Source organism: Plectrocnemia conspersa, unplaced genomic scaffold (assembly GCF_051122295.1).
Source record: "Plectrocnemia conspersa isolate PC_06_02 unplaced genomic scaffold, ASM5112229v1 ptg000012l, whole genome shotgun sequence".
Classification (NCBI taxonomy): domain Eukaryota; kingdom Metazoa; phylum Arthropoda; class Insecta; order Trichoptera; family Polycentropodidae; genus Plectrocnemia; species Plectrocnemia conspersa.
Window position 1 is genome coordinate 21,857,120 of NW_028277176.1, and position 18,522 is coordinate 21,875,641.

At 31.4% G+C, this 18,522-nt stretch overlaps 1 protein-coding gene across 5 annotated transcripts in view; it reads right to left on the reverse strand.

Annotated features, from left to right (window-relative positions):
- rols (zinc-RING finger and ankyrin repeat domain-containing protein rolling pebbles) overlaps nucleotides 1-18,522 on the reverse strand; it is a 166,189-nt gene that overhangs the window by 114,261 nt on the left and 33,406 nt on the right. Inside the window, exon 1 of one of the 5 annotated variants that reach the window (XM_088200938.1) lies at nucleotides 8,336-8,664. The exons of 3 other annotated variants lie outside the window; for them this stretch is intronic. In XM_088200938.1, the coding sequence (XP_088057064.1) occupies nucleotides 8,336-8,402 (67 nt within the window). In that variant the 5' untranslated portion in view covers nucleotides 8,403-8,664. Of the gene's footprint in view, nucleotides 1-8,335; nucleotides 8,665-18,522 lie in introns of those variants that run through there. One more of the 5 variants, XM_088200937.1, reaches the window with a different exon arrangement.

Genomic DNA, 18,522 nt, shown 5'->3' on the forward strand with positions numbered 1-18,522 from the left:
CAATATCTTATGAAGTTTTGAATAAAATAAATTGGGATCTAATGTTAATTTAACGGTAAATTTACGATAATGTATTATGAAACTTAATTATAATTTGGGTAAGATGCTAGACTTACACTCAAATCCATGGGTTCGATTCCAATTCGATTCTAAAAATAGTACCTGTGGCGTTATACCGTACGCACTATTGACAACTTATGATGTGATCTTTTAAAAGTACATATATGAAATGTCACCTCACTGGTTTTAATGTATTAAATATAAAGGCTCGCAGCTTTAAATAAATTATTAGGGTCTATCTCAATGCGTCATTACAATTTAATTACAAATAAAAATAAATGCGAAAGTTGAAAAGATGATAAAAACACGTGCCTACTAATAACCCATCACAAACCTTGTCAAAAGCTTTCACAAAATTCGTATACTATACGACGTCTAAATATCGAGTAGTTTGCTCATCATTGTCTTACATATTTCAAAACAATCTGATCAATTTGATTCTCAAATGACTATCACAAAGCTTCATGCGACAAAAAAGTCTCAATATAATTTACATAAACTCAGATTCGTCAATCGAACCAGAGCGAATAAATCAATCAAAGTTCAGCTTTTCGCCTGTAATAAGGCTCATTTACCAGTCACGAAGTTCAGCTTAAACGCTTAGAGTCTATAGTTACTTTTATGTACCTATGTATAGCAAATCGAGCGATAATGGCGGCGCGTTTGGAATATTTTGATTATAACGTTTCCGATAATGATATTATTTATTGCGTTCGGGGGCGGTAAATTAATTGGACGGTCGTTTTTGTGACGTTCGTGTGGGAACTGAGCTTTGTTAATTACTATTCATTTGTGAACCGACCGGTCGACTGTGCCAAGTAAGTTACAAGACACAAAATTACACGTTTAGGTCCATAATCGATAACACTTATACGTCTTATGTATGCATGGAGTGTTCGAAAAGTTCCTGAACAATCAAAATAGTGCGTCAACGTTAATACGTTTCCAAAATATTGTAATAACCACAAAAATTTTACTTAATTTGAAAAAAAATAAACTTATTTACGACATTATCTTGTATCTAAACATTTAACACGTATAAATTATAGATAAACAAATCATTAATTTTATTAGTCAATCTGTTTTACATTTTTTTAATTATTGATGAAGGATGTCATTCGAAGACATTTAGGCTTAATATGCCGTAAGTACTACAAATAAAAATTCAAAATATCAGTTCAGGAACTTTTTGAAATCACGCATTTAAGCGGATAATTTTAACGTTGCGCAATAATAGACAAGCGGATGTCGATATTTATATTTGGGAATGATTCATATATCTCGACATATATGCAACATTTAATTGTGGTGTTAAAGTAATTGATAAAAAAAGTAATCCAGTTCACCGTGAATAATCGTGACACACTGCACTGCACTGTCACATTTCCTTATTATCGTTGATTATTAGTTTGTGTATGTAGATAAACACAAATCATTCCGGTAGTGTAACATCATAATGGCCATGCCATAAAAAGCTATCGATTAAATCGAAAATGTGTTTCAATTAACTTATGCAAATTGTCCATTGAGATTGCAACTGAGACTCGCAATGAATGCTGTTTTATATTATAAAATACATATGTATGACTTTGTAAATTTTAAAGTGTTTATCGAAAGTAGCTTAGGCCATATACGCCAAGTAATTTATCAAATGGTTTTATGTCATGAACGCATTCCACAGATTAAAGGAATTATTAGATAAATACCAATATAGACAAGATCGCTAATATAATATACATATAACGATCAGTAGTTAAACCCAGAGCAATATCATTCTAAATTAATTGGCATTATGTCGAAGACGTCCGCAAATTTGGGTTATCGCAATCAAGCCTGCCAAGAGGAGGGGGAGGGAATAAATTTATAAAAAAAGTAAAAACCGACCTCATATATAAATATATATACAAATGTTACAGTAAATGTGAATTTTTGGGTAAAGTTATATTTTCAATAGTATAGTCTAAATACATTTTTACCAGTAGATACATATTACTACTAGCGAAAATAAAAATAATTTAACTAAAATTCCTATGAAACTCAATTTGACAGAAACGTCCATTTACTGTAACCCAAATGAAAGTTTTAAAACTAATAACAGTTTTAGAATTTTAATCAGGCCAAGTCCAAAATACGAACTAAGCCGACTCATATCTCAGGAAGAAATAAGCGAAAAAATAAGTACATACAGACATTGCATCTGACATATTGCTCCACAATTTTCTTCATTACGATATCACACATTTTAAAAAATTGATAGCTATCCCTACCGATATTAATATGGACTTCTAATATAAGAGGGGCGATCAAAATATTTTTAAACCGAATTTAGCTCAATAGGGGAGCGCAAAAATAATTGTCACTTCTCAGAAGGCAAAAATTCACGTCAAAAGCAATAAAGACGTGTCGGCGCCGTTGAAGTGGGAACGTGTGGAACGAGCGTTCCTACTGTGACGGCACGATTTTATTGCTTTTGACGTGGATTTTTGACTTCTGAAAAGAGATAATTGTTTTTGTGCTCTCTTATTGGCCAAAATTCGGTTTAAATGTGTTTTATTCTATTCTCACTCGTAATAATGTTATAAAAAGTATTAATATAAACGCTTGATAATCGAGCGTTTTCACCGGACTCAAATTAATTATAACACAACACTGAGCAGTAAAGAAAACACGACTAATTACCAGGTAAATATTATGAGTAGAGATTTTTAATAATTATTAATGCCTAATTAAAATATTTTGCATAATATATGATTTCAGAAAATATGTCCCAATGGTGAGTAATTTTCATATTTATTTGTAGCATAGAAAAGGTTATTTTGTACCTATTAATATTATTTCAAGAAATTATATTACGGTGTTAAAAAATATATAAAATGTCATGTTTGTCATGAGGCCAAGAATCATTGTTTTCCCAGTGCCCGGGTTCGCACAATCAATGAAAATCTCTCAAGATGTTTAATTAACAGTTTCATTATTGTAATTATATCCTTTAAATGCTGTCACTTGTAACAAGTTTATTTTATTATTTTTTGAAAATGACTAAGAGTAAACTATAATATGAAAGTATTGGAAAGATTAAAACTGTTTTATAATATTAACTATTCAACAAAATAAATCAACACCAAACTATTTTCTCGCCTAATTAACATCGACCGGCGCCTACTAATGAACCTTTCCAGATAAGAACAGAATATGTCGTATAAATACTTTTTTTATTCGATAACGTTCGCGATGTGTTTATTTATATATGAACTCAGTGACGATGGAGTAGGGTCACCAATGTGCGATAAAGGTTAAACGTTGAAAAAACAAATATTAAATCTGTCAAACATTTTTTCAGCAACCATAAATTAAGTAGAACTTATTTGGAGGGTCGGTAAATATTGTTAAGACGATTTAGCATTGTCCATTTTTGCCCAAAACCCCACTCAAGAAGGTTTATTTTCGACGAGGATTAACTGTGGCGATTAGGGCAGGCATTTAGTATGAATACTTTAAATAACAATTTGCGGTTATCCTTGTAATCTTCTCGAGTGGTTCACAGCAACAATCCGTGCCGAAACTAACTATACGTACAAATCAAAAGCGATTAACTTCCAGTTCAAATAAAAATTAATTACAATATATACCTTCATCATAATCATTACATGTTATTACGCGAGTCAGACGGTTATAAATTGGCGACTTTTTTCAACACAATCTTTAATCGTAATCGCATTACGGCAATCCGTAACCGAACAAAAATAACCGGTCTAACGCTATAATTGAAATTTTTCATAGTATCTTGAACCTCGACAAATATTATACGAACATAATAAAATTATATAATTTAGTAACAACAGCCGTTGGCTCGATACTACGCACGTCTTAATTTATGTTATATATATATAGAATAAATTGCCGCCAGTATGTGAGTTAAAGCAATCGACAATCATTCTGGAGTACCACAGGGATCCAATCTGGGCCCTTTGCTCTTTTTTTCTTTATGAATGACACACATGCGGCAATTAATAACATGGAATATTTATTATATGCGGATGACCTGAAAGTGTTTGAGAAAGCCCTGGAGTCTATTTGTCTACTTTAAGAAATGTATTTGACACGTGTGTCGATCATTATTCTTCATTGAGAAATAAATATTGTCGAAATTAAAATTTTGACAATATTTTAATATAAGAGCTTTAAGTGCTTACTTTATTTTAGAAGCAATTAAAAATAGAATCTATCAAAATATAATATAACCATGTTTAATAAAACATTTTATTGTGTGTGATTTTATTGATAGTATTTTGCCATTTTTATTAAAATCTGCCAATAATGGCAGAACCGTTCATTTAATGGAAATTCTATATACAGGTATTTTACATTATTTTCCAGGAAGCTCAACAAAAGGTTGGTTCGCTGAACTTTTTGCTTCGATTTCAAAACGTTCTCGGTAAACTTTTGCTGGCCAAAGTTCTCAATCTATGAAATTAGCGCAATTTATAAGTTGTTGTATTAATTAAATTAATTTAATTTTATATTAGTTATTATGTGTATTTACATAGCAACTTTAAAAAGGCGTTCAACTTGATTTAGCTTGAGCACTAAAGTAACTAAAGTTGATACGATTCTCAAACTGATCTATTATATATTTATAAACATTCGATGTAACTTTTAGGTATTTTCAACAATAACACGGTAACTATTTATATGTTGGATTCCCACTCAATCATTCTCAAATATATTTATATACTGTAAACTTTAAATATAACACATGGGTATTTGAAAATAGCCCTATTACTATGTATAGATTGAAGGGTAGTTTATTTGGTATTGTGTTGTACATGCTCGATGTTTTACGCTAGTTTCATAATAATAATCTAATAAATAGGTTTTCAACGTTACTTTTAAGCACTTAAAATTACCGCGGTGACAATTTAAATTAATGAATACTGACAGGCGTAAGCCCAATGACTTACAACGGGGTAAATCTGTACCAACTGAGTAAGTCAATCAGACATAATGAATACCCACAAATAAGTATTAACCACCAAACTGAAAGTCTAGCATTTTAATAATTGCGCATTTTTTATAAATAAAATTCGAGTACCACTGTCAGGGCTCGAACTCGCAAACCGCAGAGTTACTAGTCTGAGACGTTACGGACTACGCTATTCCGTCCTTAGTATATATTGTATATTCGAGATTCAATTTAGCTTTCTATCTTCCGAGCAATTTGGAAGTTTAGCACACTCGCGATAACCGAAATGTCCATGATGACGTCATTGTCACATATGGATTGTCCCTGTCGACCTGCATTTCTAAACGGTCGAGTGCGGCAAATTGCACATATTCACATTCGGTCCCGCATGCAACGCCACGGTCCGGTGCGATATGCAAATGCTCATTGTAATTGCAATTGTGCTTAGAAGATACAGTCTGAATGTCGTATGCAAGCTATGCCATCTGCTACCACTACTACAAGCTATCTCTGAAATCGTCTCGTTTCCGATTCCGACAACGCCACCAAGATCCAGAATTTGATTAGGAGGAGAAAGTCGACCAAGTTGCGGAAGACCACAAAGGGCGATTGTCGGAGCTGGTATTTATAATAAATTTAATTCCGTAGCATATACATACATATTCGACGCCATTAATATAATAAAAATAACCTTTTGAACTCGTTAAAACTTTATCTGTAATAGATAACGAAACATCGTTAACACAAACGCCTACACGTGTTCTTATAAAAATCATTGCACAACAAAAAATAAAATTCTGCAACAATGACACGCCTATATAAATCCGTTATCGTAACCGTTCGCATATTGTATATAGATAAACATTCTTTCATCCGTCACACGCCGCAAAATATTACTCATACATTACAAACCAACCGTAAACTAATTAAAAACGTTGCATAAATTCATTTTTTTTATAAGTGTGCGCAAAAAAAAACAAAATAAATACAAAAGCGCAGCGTTCGCTATAAGTCAAGTGGTACAGTTATTATTGGTCGCACTGGTCAAGGCTGTGTATTTAACCGCTAGTTACGATTACGAGCAATCGAGCGAAAGATTAAATGAAAAACCGCATTGAGGCTGTGTGGCTGTGCAAAAAAGTTATTCTTAAGTTTTGTGGAAAAATGTCAAGGTGTCTCAATCTTTGGGTATTTAAAAGCGCGTGATAAACGATGTGCGAAAATAAGTATAAAAATAATAACATTAATGAAAGTTCATAAAGCTTTTTTTTAAGAAAGGACCTTGTCCTCGTTTCGATACGAAAAATTAATATACTACGAAAAGTATTATTTTAGGAAAATAAAGTGAGCGTTGAATTGTAGCCTTGCAACACCTGTTGTGTATAATATAAACGATTGAAAGGTTAGGGTTCTTTATTGATATTTAACCTTTATCAATGATCCCATGATTTCATTATATACAATGAACTTAATTTATAATTGAACATACATTTTTACTATTCTTTGTATTATTGTTTCAAATAAGTTAATCAGAATAATTTAGACTAAATCTTTAGACAGATTAGATAAATTATTTATAGATTGTTATAAATTACTCCAATTAGCAAATTATTAATGCAGTTCGGACAAATATATATAATATTAGTAGTTAAGTGATTTTTTTAATATTTAAACTGAATTCCACTGGGGTTAAAACCTTGTTCTCTACTGATACTTTATTATTTACAACCTGGCATATTTTTTAAAACATGTAATATATTAATAAAACAGTTAAGTGATACATGTATATATTGGTGTAAAATAACATTATTTTCAAATGTCTGCCATTCCCATTACAATATTTGTTGTGTTTTTAAAACAATTAATTAGATATAAGGATAATTTAAGATATACTTTTTAGCCTAATTGTAAATAAGCAAAAGTAATCACTATGTAATTTATGAATTCGATAAATATTTTGTATGACCATTTAATTAACCGATGTAATACATAAAGGTCGGAATATCATAGACCGTAATATCTAGACTGAATGCGCTAATATTAAAAACCTGTCCAATCTACAAAGTGACATATATTGAATATAAATTAAAATAAACATGATAATTTATATAGATGTCACTGATTCTCAGACTGAAAAGTCTGGTGATTAATACTTACTTGTAAGTATTCATTATGTCTAATTGATTTACCCATTTGGTATAAATTTATTTGTTAAATAATAATAAGTACACACGTTAAACTAAAAATGTGTCACTTGATATGAAAATATTTCATTAAGAAACATATTGTACAAAAACCGGATAGTGGCAAATTGTTGATAGTGAAAAATTAACAAAAAAATAATTGAATATTTTTTTCTAAAATAGGTTAAGGATCCCTGCATTTTAATATGGGCTATGCCATAGACTTGACGAAACATGGCACAGGAGTTGTGTCACCGGACAGTAACTCAATTGTCAACGTTTATTCCATGTCCAATTATTATTTTGTAATTTATAAAATAAGTCTGTAACATCTACTATGTGAGCTAATCCGTTATATAAATAATATAGGAAAGGTCAAACATTTTAGCTAAATGTGATAATTATGGGGAGCGTGAGTATCAGAGGCGTTATCGTTCACGACCAGTAATATATTCTTAAAACAAACAATTCACTTAATAGAATCGTTGATAACAAAATAAGTGATTATGATTAAATATATTATGAAGTATAATCCTTATTTTTTAATATTTATTTTTGATAAAGTTTTTACGTAGTCATTAAAATATGTTTAAGATTTTTCAACCTTCTACTGTCATGGACAAAATGAACGTGAATAAATCACTGAAAGATAAAACGTTCCAGTAAAATGATTATGCAATCATTACTGTGCGCGGCTCATAATACATTCTAAAAACAACCAGAGTAGTGCTAAAAAGTTGATGAAACGATATCATAATTAAATCAAATATATCTGATTGAGATGTATACATCCAAATATTTGATATATAAAGAAAGTATATTTGCATTAAGATTTGTCAAATGACAACCTAACACGAGCAACATGTTCTCAAGAGTTACGTTCAAGAAGAGACACTACTTGAATATAAAAATACTATAGTTAATAAATATAGATTTAAACCTATGTTTGATAGGATAATACAATTGCGGTGTTAATTATAAAGGGCCGTAAAATAACTGGTTTAGGTCTTAAAAGGTTTCAGTTGCGCCTGCGGTAAAAAAAATGCTCTACCTGAGCACAGCGCCCGAATGTCAATCAAGTTTTTTTTCTATCTATACCATGAACATTTAAAAAGTAAATGATTCTCACCTAAAACTGAGAGACTGAGCCGATCGGGCCTCTGTTGTTCCATCTGCCTGGCAGCTATGGTGTCCATATTTTTTTTTCAAGTCACAAGTGGTAGCATTTCACATACACAAGATTTGATGATAAGCAAGTAGCTAATAAACTGGTGCACAATCACTGTTTACAACATTTCGGTGGGTGAACTGTTCGCGAATAATGTTCGGCGCTCACGAGTGCGCGCGCAATGTTTTTGACAGCGACAGACAGAGTGCGATGATGACGGAAACACCCGCGATGCAACGCGACGAACACTGTTCGGTACACTGACTCACACCACCTTCATTCAGGGAGACGCCGACGCCCCCACTCCTACACACCTCTTCCTCGTATCGGGCTAGTGCCCGCTACACGTTCGATACCAAGAGCAACACATAAGTAATTTTACAAAGTTGATCAAGATGTATTAATTTTTTTTAGTATATACATATATATGTATATGAATTAAATACATACAATTCATTTGTTTTGATAATTTACTACTTCATCTTGATTCATAACAGTATCTACTGATTTATAAGTATATGTTTCTTCTGGTACCACATGTAGAATGATGACGTTAGTAACATTTACATAAACACTTTTTTATCTAATATTGCACGTTCACTACACCATTGATGACTTTTGTAATGTGTGATATCTTGAAATACGCATTATACGCATTATCATTTGTGATACCATAAAAATCGGTTGAAAATTTAATGCAGCTTGTTGATTTATCAACTAATTTGCCATTTCTCATATTCAATAATTGTTTTGAAAACGTTCTGCAGAAGCATCGTTTTTCAATTGAACATGCACGTAAATTTATTACCTTGTCTCCACAAATTTGATGCTTTTAAACACGCACTCAGTTCATCAGCTGGTATTGAACGTCGTAATTACCCGCTAATAATATTACACATATCGTTCCACGTAAATATTGCAACGTTCGATCCAATGCAATTGATATTTCTACGATTACTAATATTTTATCGTTTTGCTGGCATTGCTATGCAACAACGACAACAAAACATCTTAAAATCAATAATAACAATTGAATAAAAAAAATTGTATTAAATATACTTTTAAAATCCCCGAATGGCAAAATGTTTCTGTATTTAATCAATTTATTACACCGTATGTATACATATTTTGCACGGTTTGACTCACATGTCATTACTCATTATGCCAGAAATTTGCGACACATTTAAACAATAATTAGAACGGCAGCGACCATCTAAAGCAGTGATTCCCAAAGTGGTCTTTATTGATCCCCAGGGGTCTATGATAACCTGCAAGGGGTCTACGTCAGCGAAAAAAAATTGCGGGTCCATGAAATAAAAATGGGGGTCCACTGAAGTATATCTCAACAACCACTGATAGTACCTATCTACTTACATTATAATCTTATAAAATAAAGACATATACATTATTTATAAAAGTACCTATGAAGTAAAAAATGTATTATATATGTTTATAAAATTGTGTAAGTTGTAGGATGTAATCATTCGCTTTGAGGTCGCAATACATTTTGAACTTGTAAAAACCTGCACATAATGATATACCACCGTGATTCTCAAAGTGGTCTATATCGACCCCTAGGGGTCGACGACGACCTGCAAGGGGTCCATGTCAGTGAAAAATAAAATTGGGGATCCATGAGATGTAAATGTGGGTGACTTTATTTTTGGCTTTCAATGAATGGAATAATCCACATACACAGATAGTAAAAATCTTTCAAAGTGAGTAGCACAAAACCAGCTGTCAAAAACACATTTGAAGTTGATGAATTTGCAAAAAATCAATATAAAGCAAGCAGGGGGTCTACCCAAAACCGAAAAACATGTCAAGTGGTCTACGAGACAAAAAAGTTTAAGGACCTCTGATCTAAAGCTTAATTTATGGGTGTATGTGACGGAATGCGAGTATTAAATACTAAATTAAGATATATTTAAACAAAGAAAAATTCGACGGCGGGGATGAGACATCATGATATGACGTCAAAATTATAGAACGACGACGAGCATCTAAAACTTAATTTATTGAGAAAAAAAATAGACGGCGTTGATAAAAATAAATATCAATAAATTGTAGATAAATAACGATCAATAAACGTATACATGTTTTGCCTTAAAATAATTTCGAAGTACAAAGTGTAGGTGTCATGTTTTTTTTATTGTAATTTGGCAATTATTACGCAGAATAAACTGAAAAAATATAATTGGTACAATTTACACATACACCTCATTTTATGTTTAGATCAATTCAAAATTAATTGGATAGAAAAAAAATGAAAGCAACCAATGCTATGAAAACTGCAATAAACACTACTTTCTGTATTTTTATTCTAGCAATTCTCAAATGCATTTAATTAATAATGGGAATTATGTTGTTAATTAAACTTAGCATAACTCTTTATAAAAGTTTAAGGGACATTTTAAATAATATTTTCTTTAATAAATTTAAACTATATTTAGAAAGAAATTGTAGCGATTTATACACAAGATTTGTCAAGAGACGTGCCAGACACGAATCTGAAGTCCTGTGAAGTCCATTGAACTATAGCTAGCAGCTGTTTACAAAGGGGTCCGAAAAATTTATCGCCCCAATTCACCGCCGGCAATTAATTGCTAGCAGTTTACCTTCGCGTCAATTGATCGCATAAACAATTTATAGCCAGTAAACTGCTAGCGATTTATTACTGGCTGTGAATTGCGGGCGATAAATGTTTCTATACTCGTCTCCGCGAAGATATACGGTTTGCATCATAAGATTCCATATCGAGCTCGACGGTTTACCGTTACATTCTAATTAGAATCCACTACTATTTGCCTCTCAGCCATACACCGTGGGGGTGTTACCCTGCGCTTCTAAAGAAATATTTACCATTTTATTTTTATTATATAATAATGCTCTTTTATTTTAATAAATACAAATATTTTATTGATTTTGGAAACAACAATAGTAGGAACACATTTAATAATGACTATAATAATTATATTTATTTAAAGAAATTCTGCTCAAAATTAAAAAAATCAGATACATAAGTAGCAAAATTATGGAATGAAGTTAGTGGTATTGTAGGTTAATCAAATTTATTCATTTAACAATCCAGAACTGACGCCGATCCCCTAGAAATAAAAGTAGGAGGGGTGTCGCACGCAACGAAGAAAGAGATAAAGCATGCTATTTCGTGTAACGGTACTTCGTCCAGACGACATGGGAATCTTATGAAGCATACGGTTTACATACACATCGACTCTTGGACTACTACTACGTTTCAAGAACTTCTTTGCTATACGGACTTCTTCAACCTCAAATTTACGTCTTGATTCCTGTTCGAACAATTTCCTCCAAAACACGCGACGCAAAGATTTACTTTCGACGTAAACGCTTCAAATTTATAATTAAAAACTAAAATATAAAAATAAGGTAAGAGTTATTCAATGAAATCGTTTTCTGTCATAATTAATAATTATGTAGCGCAAATAAATATTTGAGTATTTTGTCAAAGCAAAAGTGTTTTAAAACAACGTATTTTGACAAATAATTAAATAAAAAATTCAACGATATTGAAATCTAAGCAATGTAAATTCTACAATTATATTTAATTATCTTACCTTTGTGGCAAAAATATTTTTGTGAATTTTTTTTTTTTTTTTAATGTTTTTATTTCGATATAAAATAGTGGTACAATAAATTACAATATTTAAAATACAAATATTAGTGCCTAGTTTTATATCTATTTCCTAATTTTACAAATATGAATTAAAATTAATATACTACGGGATTTTATCTTATAGCATGGTGTTTATTTTCACTTAAAGTTTAGCAAGAATATATATATATAAAAGGGTTATAAAAAACTAGTTTTAAATTTCACAATTTAAAACTAGTTTTTTATATCCAAATTTTATGAAAATCTAACCAGACGACTTTAATGTGAATTTTTTATTTTTATTTTCTTAAATATGTCTAGCGTGTGTGGGCTTCTAAAGCGTTATCGCAACACAAGATAATCGCACATTTCATCCGAGACCTGTTGATGAACGTTTACGCTATAAACACGCTCGAAACGCTTAAAACGTGTAAAAAAACATAATAATAACAATAAAAAAAATATATTGTTATGTATTTATAAACACTAAATATTATCACTGTCCCCGTAATGACTCTTATAGAGCTGTTGATTCATTCACAACTCTTTGTCTAAAATAATCGTAAACGCTCCAAACATTTTTATCATCAATCTTCTTATAAGTGTATTTCTTTTTGTTAGAGACTGAGTATGTGGCATACCTACGCGTTCCCAGGACCTTTCCAGCCGCGTACTTCCCAATAAAAATTCATCCCACTAATTAAACATATACGTGAGCACACGTCTGCCATTTGAATGTCTAAAAACTTTAACTACCATAAAAAATCTACTCAGAATTGCTAATTGGTATTCGAATCCAGTTTTTGGATCGAATCGATTTATTATCAATTTATTACTCAAAAAGCGCTAGTGAGTGGTGTTTTTTATGTTAAACTTTTTAATCGATGGCGCGTGTCGATGGAATCTTGAGTGAATAATGGGAATTATTATATTTAACATTTAACTGTATATTTTATATAATTCATTCGCAAAGCATTGAAAGCATACTTATGTACATATATACACCAAACAATAAGGATTGTTATGGCTGTATAATTTTCATGGCACCCATATCGTATATCAACGTGTTCGAATGGTTCAATTATGTTTTGTGTGGTCTGACGCTTGCGAGCTACGATTAAAATCAAATTTTGCCAAAATAGGGGTCCATTCGGTAACATGATATTTGCAAAACAAAGCACGAAGATCTCTTAGGGGAGATAACAATAATTAGACCTTGATATTGGGCTCGTATGAAAAAAGTATTTAATCATACGATCTCGTATATTAATCGATGGTATCCGAATATCAGAAACCTTACTGTTTTTATTTGAATAATCATAAAATTTGAATAGCGTTTTAAATATAAAGGTTACAACCTACAAATCCCTTTAAAAATACTATTTTTTTAAAAACGAGATCTGTACATCGATTACAATTGGCTACTTTAAAAAAAAGATAATATATTCTATATGAACATATGTATTGTGTACGAGTATATGTCACAAAATTTTCATTAGTTTTAAAAATAATGTATTGCTGTAACTGCTTTTATGACTGGTATTTCCTTAAGACGATATTTTATAATATGAGAGTTTTATATCATGTGCAACCAAAATTACCTAATTTTTACTTAAAACTATCATTTTATAAAAAATCAAATATTTTACTATGCGAAAAGTAAGGAGTAAGGCTCAAAATTGGGTCTTTCGATAAGACAATGGTCAGTGCTCACACATACATACACACCAGATGATAGTGTCGGTAAGACGAACAGGTTTATGAGTAGTCCGTTATCCTTTGTGTGCTGTTTCGCCGGTGCATTGTATATCATTTGTCGGGCGGGCCAGTGTCGAGTTGTGAAGTCGTGACCCTAGCGCTTTCCCAGGTGCGACCCTTCCAGACAATGGCCCCGGGCGACCCGTGTTTCACCTGCAAAACCATTTCCCGTGACAAAACACCGACTCTGTTCCTTATAGCTCAATAATACGATGCATATTATTAACTGCGCCAAATATAGCCAAAGAATTCGCTTCACCCTTCTTGCCACACGCGAGTCACGCTTTTCGAACAGAATGTTCAAGTAATAACATCACATTCAAAACTAACTAATTTCAACCGACAACATTGACATTTAAAACAATATAAATGTAAAAATAAATCATTTAAAATTGTTCGACGTTCCTTAAAAAATCGTTCAATGATATCTTGATGTAAAAGCAATAATCAAAACGAAAGGTATTCACGGATTCGTTACGCAGTAAGCAATATCCTAGTGAAAGGAACTGCTCGCATGAATTATTATAGTAATATGCTGTTAAGATATTAAGTTTGATAATTATCTACGATCTTTACATTAAACATTTAAGAAAAATAGTAGCAAAATTATTTTTAGTTTTCTTTTAGTTGAGGATTTTTAAGAAGCAAGGCATGAATAACAATGAAAACAGAGATAAGTTAAAAAACCATATCATAAAAAAGGCCTTACTAAATAAATATATTCGTAAGTACTTAGAGCATGTCTCGTTAAACAAGCGAACGCTTTGAACTCTGTAAATGGAACCTCTTCAACGTTTTTAGGACATTTATTTTATTATATTGCACTTTCGAAATTCCTTGTTTTGAGATTGTAAATACATATTTCACAATATTGTACTAAATAAATGCTCGAGTATTTGAAATTATTTTATGGTTGTAGTTGGTGCTTTTACATTTTGCATTTATGCAGGTAATCAAAGTGAAAATTATTATTATACCAATATATAATAATAACAACACTAAAAGATTAACTTGTATTACGTTATAATCTGAAATAAAATAAGATGTTTAATATGATGAAAGTGCATACCGATACAATTTAAGAGCAAACCTCAAAAGTATATTAGATTTTCTTGTAAAGAATAAAAATGTTTATGTACATACTTATTTGTAAGCATTTAGCTAAACTTTTAATAATTCTGTAACTATCTTATAAATAAAAGCTTTAGAAACTTCTGGATATTTTTTTAAATGAATTCATCATTGACAACAGATGGTCTTCGGCTTGTTTCTAATGTCACTTCTTATTACTTGAAAGTGAAACGATTTTGCTTATTCGTAACATATGTCCTGACCGTGTCAGGGGTGTTTATTTATATTTTTTATACAAAGTTTGTTGTTATTTATTTTTTTATGCAGTCTTCAGTAAATAAAATGTTTATCGTTGGTATCTTCTATGACAAAAATACGCAGAATTCGTTTAAAAATACACAAAATATGAAAAAGGGCAACCCTTTATTATCGTCTAACGCTTATCTCAAAAACAGGTGCGTCGCAAATTTTGTATTTGAAAAAGTTCGTGTATTTGTTATTTCAAGATGCAAAGATTTTATTATAGTCTATTCAATAATACAAAATTTAATTTATATACAAATTCTCACAAAAAACGTCATTATTAGCTAATGTACATATGTACTAAAATTTTGATAAAATTATATATTCAAAATGTTCCATTAATTTTGCTGAATCAACTCAATCGCAACTTTTCTTAATTCTGGTGAATTGAAATAATATATAATAATAATGAATTAAACATTTTTCTTTTTACGCCCTCACTGATCAGTAATTTGCACAGCATATTTTATAAAATTATGTAAGTATATAATGATTAATTAAAATAATTATTTTAAAGCAATAATTATTTTTAAATTAAATATTAATTTACAGACAATTATTTGATTAAATAAAATATATTTATAAAAATCGAGAAAAAAATTATAAACATATTCGAATATTCGAATACTTCGTCCTTTTTTTATTCAATATTCGAATAATTGAAAACTCTAGCCTAGATGCTGTCCTGAAATTCTGCAAGATCCATCTCAAAGCATCAATTTGCATTATTCGGAAACCATTTAATTTCAAAGTACTGGAGAGTACTACATCTGAATATTTAATTATTTTAATTAATTTGTTAATTGTGTTCGAAACTTCTAAATTGATTAAATTTTTCGATGAACTGGTCAAGTACCGAGTTTACATGTTCATACTTTATATGCATGGGCTCCATTTTATTTTGTACAGTTGTGCTGGATATCGCAAAATTATTTTATACTTGAGGAATTTTGCTTTACGTTTTAGTCTTTTCATCTCGCATAAAATATTACGTTTAATTTTAAAAGCTTTTATGTATCTATACATAACGGTAATACTTTTGTCAAAACCTTGTAATTTTAAGTTCAGTTCATTTATATAAACAGAGAAATCTTTAAAACACATCAATGTGTTGACCCACTTAGGTTCATTGAGCTAAGGAAAGTTTGCCAAATTTGTTTCCTCAAGAAATACCGTAATCTATATAAAGCACTCTATAATTCGCTCAAGTACTTTTTCTCGGCTCAGTCACTTCGCTTTCTGTAAAAGCACGGAAACGCGCTTTTGTTACAACTGACATCAAATCACTTAATCCTTTGTATTTTGCCTTGATACACAACACCCGAAGGATAATGCAATGATAATGCAATAATGCAGTTTCCATAAACAATTTCACAAACCCCACATTTTTTACCACAATATTGGGTGTCTCATATGTCATCATTGACACATCTTTTGACATATTGTTTCTATAACAACCTTACATATTTATTGACTGATTATCAACTCTCATTGTGAGACCATCGATCTACGCTCAATAACAATAACTGTTCTTGAGCGAAAACCATCCACTAACGACGCGTTTTTAACCACCCGTATATGATGCGTCGCAAAATGTCTCGGCTTATCTTTGGTACGCGTTTCATAGATTTACGATCACTGTTCTAATGCTTTAAGCTCCAAAGTGGATGTTCAAGTGTAAATGTCAATAATGACAGTCAGAGAAAGTCTCTTAGGAAGTGATTGTTGATTGTCCGCAATCCCGTAAAACCCCATAAAATATATATTTTTCTAACCATTTTTGTGAGACAGCCAATTACAAAAATCTTTTCGGAATCATGGCGGGTACTTTGACATTTTAAAATTTGAAAACCCGTACTTGGAAAAAACTGACTTTATCATCAAGGTTTATGATTTAATAATATTATATTAAGAAAGTCATGCCTATAAATTTAGCTAAAAGCTTTTTGAGCTTTCATAAACTTGCCGATTTATTCCCTTCACTGGGTGATCCAATTGTTCAATAGAAATGTGGTTCAATTAATGAATGCGACACATAATTTATATATGAATAATTATTAACAGTTGGAACGGAAAAAAACGGATCTAATACTAAGTTACCATTTTAAACACATTCAAAGCACAACATTGCTGCCTGGTAAACCTAACTAAAACGGCAGTAAAAATCGCTTAAACCGAGTAAAAATATACTATTCGCATCGATTATGTATTTATAGACGTTAAGGTTTAAGTCTCAAATTAGACATTAACAGTTTATCAAATCGTTAATTTAACACAGAAACGAAGAGGTAACACAATTACGAATTAGTCAAACGAATAAATGCCCGAACCGTTCTGTAATTCGGTGCCGTAAACTTTCAAACTGGATACATACGTAAATCTCTTGAACGTCGTTATTTATTACACGACTTTTACGGTAGCTACTTAAACCATACACACAAGTGCTCACGGACAGTAACGAAGCCGTTAAGTTCATTACGGGCGCACCTTTGTAATAATAAGGAGAGAGAAAAAACCTAGTGACGTAATTGAATAACGATCTGTCGAACGCCGTGATTTGTCATCGGATAATGATATATGATTTTGCGAAAATTACGGGAAAACTTTCGCGGAGAGCGGATTAACGATTGCATATTTTCGCGGCGATAATCACCTGTCATCAAATGGCGCCGGGTAATTTTAAAATTTATTAACTGTATAAGAAAGTTTATTTATATTTAAATATATGAAAAGCACGGTGACTTAGCTGCATTTTACATATATGTATATTGTTACATTTACTACTACAGATAACACAAAACAATTATTTAAATATTATTAACTAGCACTATTAGTTACTCAGTTGAGTTTTAAAGTACTGTACTATTGCAACACAAATTAACCCTTAAGGTTTGCAGCCCTAATATACCGCTAAAGATTCATGGAAAATGTGCGATAAATTTTAGTATATTTTGAAGACATTAAGCACTTACATATAAGATTAAGTGATGAGAGATAAAAATAATTTTAATATTACTGGAAACAATATGCTGGCAAATTCGAGTACAAATCTAATAAATTAAAATTTATCATTTAGCATAAACAGTAGCAATTTAAACATTTTTATGCCTGCACTACACTCTCAGGAAGATGGCCAAGGTCGGCCAAAGACGCAGAATATAGTGGGCTACTTCGATCGAGTTTGGTTCTGTCCGCTCTAAAATCTCTCGGAAGTTGTCCGAGGTTACCGAAAACGGGAGGTAAAGTGGGGTAATTCAGTCAACTTGGCCAGCTTCGAGCGCTTCCGAACATTGTCGGCAAAAGGACCGGAGTCAAAGCTGCTCTTTCGAGCGCGAGCGGTGAGAACCTTCCCCTTTCGCTCTCTCGCATGTTAAGTGACGAT